The sequence below is a fragment of the Egretta garzetta genome, unplaced genomic scaffold, assembly GCF_000687185.1.
Source record: "Egretta garzetta isolate BGI_Z169 unplaced genomic scaffold, ASM68718v1 scaffold936, whole genome shotgun sequence".
NCBI classification, from domain to species: Eukaryota; Metazoa; Chordata; class Aves; order Pelecaniformes; family Ardeidae; genus Egretta; species Egretta garzetta.
This window is the reverse complement of record NW_009260034.1, coordinates 103648-106870: the sequence shown is the minus strand read 5'-3', so window position 1 is coordinate 106870 and position 3223 is coordinate 103648. Positions and strand designations below refer to the sequence as shown.

General features: G+C 62.3%; 1 protein-coding gene across 1 annotated transcript in view; it reads left to right on the top strand.

Moving 5' to 3' along the window:
• LOC104128295 (calcium/calmodulin-dependent protein kinase type IV) overlaps positions 1-2460 on the top strand; it is a gene marked incomplete at its 5' end in the record, with an annotated part of 5783 nt that extends 3323 nt beyond the window's left edge. Inside the window, 7 exons of the mRNA XM_009641055.2 lie at positions 112-216; positions 714-804; positions 905-979; positions 1204-1279; positions 1435-1561; positions 1681-1833; positions 2236-2460. Coding sequence (XP_009639350.2) covers positions 112-216; positions 714-804; positions 905-979; positions 1204-1279; positions 1435-1561; positions 1681-1833; positions 2236-2460 — 852 coding nt within the window. The remainder of the gene's footprint in view (positions 1-111; positions 217-713; positions 805-904; positions 980-1203; positions 1280-1434; positions 1562-1680; positions 1834-2235) is intronic.
• Between the last annotated feature and the right edge of the window lie 763 nt (positions 2461-3223).

Below are 3223 nucleotides of genomic sequence, written 5' to 3'. Positions count from 1 at the left end.
AAGCCCGGCGGGGGACAAGCCTCCCCCCGATGGTGGGGGGGAGGATGAGGATGGAGGGGGCTGATGCACACCATGGTTTTGGGGGGTGAGGGGGGGGTCCGTGCGGGGCAGGGTGCTGCTGCGCTGACCCCGTCTGCCTGCAGGATCGTGGAGAGGGGTTTCTACAGCGAGCGGGACGCGGCCCACGTCGTCAAGCAGATCCTGGAAGCCGTTTCGGTAACGTTCCCCCCCGGCGTGTCCCCCTCCGCTGCCCCGGGGACGGCCCGGCGAGACATCCCTGTGGGGTTCAGGGGTGCTGCTGCGGGGGCTGCACCCTCCCAGATCCCCCTGGGGAGAGGCGTTCGCCCACTCGCCCCGGCCATCCGAAGGCGTTGCTGGCAGAGGCGCCTCTTCAGATCCACGTTTCGGGGGGGGATGAAGGTAGAGGAGGGAGGAAGGTCAGCACAGCTTGCATCACAGGTCGGCTGGAGATGGGGTTTCTATGGCAACAGAAGGGTTTAAAAATGGAAATTCAGAATGGGAAATGTCCTTCCCATGTCCTGGCAGCCCCAGCACTGCAGGTGTTGGGTGTTTCTGAAGAAATAGCTGGGTGAGTTGGTCCCTTGTGCGTGCTGGGTCCCAGATCGCTGCCGCCTCCTCCCGCACTCTGTCCGGGGCAGCCGGGGCTCCCCTGCCCCCTCCTTCCCCCACCCCTGCTTTCTCTCTCTCCGTAGTATTTGCACGAAAATGGAGTCGTCCACCGCGACCTGAAGCCGGAGAACCTGCTCTACGCAGACCTGTCCCCCGACGCTCCCCTTAAAATCGGTGGGTTTGGCAGGGCCCCCTGGGGGGGGGTTGTGGCATGAGGGGGGTTAATGGCACCTCTGCCTGATGGCAGCACCGCTCCCCTCTATGTCCCTCCAAGGTGACTTTGGGCTCTCCAAGATCGTGGATGAACAGGACACCATGAAAACCGTCTGCGGGACGCCAGGGTATTGTGGTGAGCAGGAAGGAAAAGCTGGGGGGTGGGAGGGAGACCCGGGGAGGGTGCTCCCCGCCCGAGGCCATGCACAACTCAGTGCAGGGATGGCAGACGGTCACACCGTGCTCAGGAGACGCTGCTGGTACCCAGGCGGTGCTTCCTCCGCCGTGAGGTTCCCAGCGTGGCCGTGCTGCCGGGAGCTCCCCACATCCGTGCATTTGAACCTCGAATTCTGCTTCCAGCCCCCGAAATCCTCCATGGGTGCCCATACGGCCCTGAAGTGGATATGTGGTCCGTGGGTGTCATCACCTACATCCTGTGAGTAACGCTGCCGGGGCTCCACGAGCGGTGAAACCGCGGCAGCGAGACGGTTTGCTCCACCTCAGCCCACCGTGAGCAGCTGGCAAACACCGGCACGGCTGCGCGGCGGGGCCCGGGCGGCAGCACGTAGCTCCTCTCCCCCGTGCTCGCAGGCTCTGTGGCTTCGAGCCTTTCTTTGACCCACGAGGGGACCAGTACATGTACAGCCGCATCCTCACCTGCGACTACGAGTTCGTCTCCCCGTGGTGGGATGAGGTTTCCCTCAACGCCAAGGACTTGGTGAGCGCCGGGGCTCGGGGCTGCCGAGCCTGAAGCCTTCAGGTCAATGCTTGTAAAGATAACAAAGCCAGGGGCATTTAACAAATGAAGCCTTTTTGTGTGTCTGAAATTGGTTCCAGGTCAAAAAATTGATTGTCCTGGACCCCCAGAAGAGACTGACCGTCTACCAGGCTCTGGAGCATCCCTGGGTCACCGGGAAAGCCGCTAAATTTGCTCACATGGACAGCACGCAGAAGAAACTGCAGGAATTTAACGCCAGGCGGAAACTGAAGGTAAGGTGAAAGAGCCCCGCGAAGCTCCGGGGGCAGCTTGTGTCCTCGTCCCCTTGTGCACGCGGCTGGGGCCACCCAGAGCCGCTGTTGCTGGGTTTTAAGGATCCCTTGCCCTGAGCAGATAAATGTTCAGCGACACATGGCAGCTTTGGGGGCTGGCTCGGGGAGGGGGGCGAAGGATGGTGGAGCAGCTCCTTGTGCAGTTGCATCCCTGCGGAGCAGTGGCTGGGCTGCCCGTGGAGGCAGCAGCTGCTGGGGAAAGCCTTGCCCAGGGCGAAGGGCTGCGGGGTGGCTGAAGGAGCAGGCACGAGTGTCCCTTCTGCACGCCCCGGGGGCTGGAGCGGCATCGAAGGGGAGAAACGCATGCTAATAACTGCTCGCGCCGCTGTGCCTTTACAACAGGCTGCCATGAAAGCCGTGGTGGCTTCCAGCCGCTTGGGCAACCACGGGCACCACGACTGCTCCCGCAGCGGGCGCAGCCAGGGGGGTCCCCGGGGCGCCTGCCTGCCCCAGGGGCCAGGGACCACCAGCCCCGAAGCCACCGCCACCGAGGACCTCGACGCTTTCCGAAGAGACCGCCCCACCATGTCCAAGGTTCCCATGAATGGCGCCGGCTGCAAGAGCTAACACGCTCGGCTCCGCTGCCGGCTCGCCACGGCTTCAACAAGCAATATCCCACCGGCCCCTGGACGCTGGCACGGGGAGAGCCGGGGGGAGCAGGAGCGCCCCGAGCGTAGGCACGCGTCGGGAGGCCGTGGTCTGTCGTGTGGAGCATCCCTGTTTCGTGTCCTGTTGCCAGTGCAGTCGTACCTGGTCGCTGTGAGTGTGTGTCTGTACGGACCCGACTGAGGAAGCAAGGCTGGTGACTCGGTCTGCCGACAAATCAACAGTTTTGGCCGCTGTGGCTTGAAAAGATCCCATGTGGCTTAAAAACGAAGAGTGAACAGCAGAAAAAGGATTTCTTTCCCCTTCCCTAGAAGGGCAGTAAGTTGTCTTTACGACAGAGTTTTATAAGTCCCTGTACATAGTCCGGCAGGGTGTATTTGCTTAGGGGAGAGGGTGCGCCTGGATTATCGCTGACCATCGCCCCTGCACCCACAGCCGCTGGTGGAGGCCCGGCTGCGGGCTTACTGCGGTATTAGACAAGGTTTGTAGGAGCCTTGAGCCCAGCTGGGCGATCCTGCCCCGAGGAAAAGTGTTTGCCAGTGGTTCCTTTGTTATCTCCAGGCCGTAGATGACCTCTGCTTGATTTGTGCTTTCGTTCCACGCCAGTTGCATCCCCTCCCGCGTTGTCTTGCTGTGGCTACGCGATGGTGGTAGGATGGTCACGAAGCGGGCACGCCGGCTCGGTTGGCTTCCGCGCTGGCCTTCCAGGTCACCACGCACATGA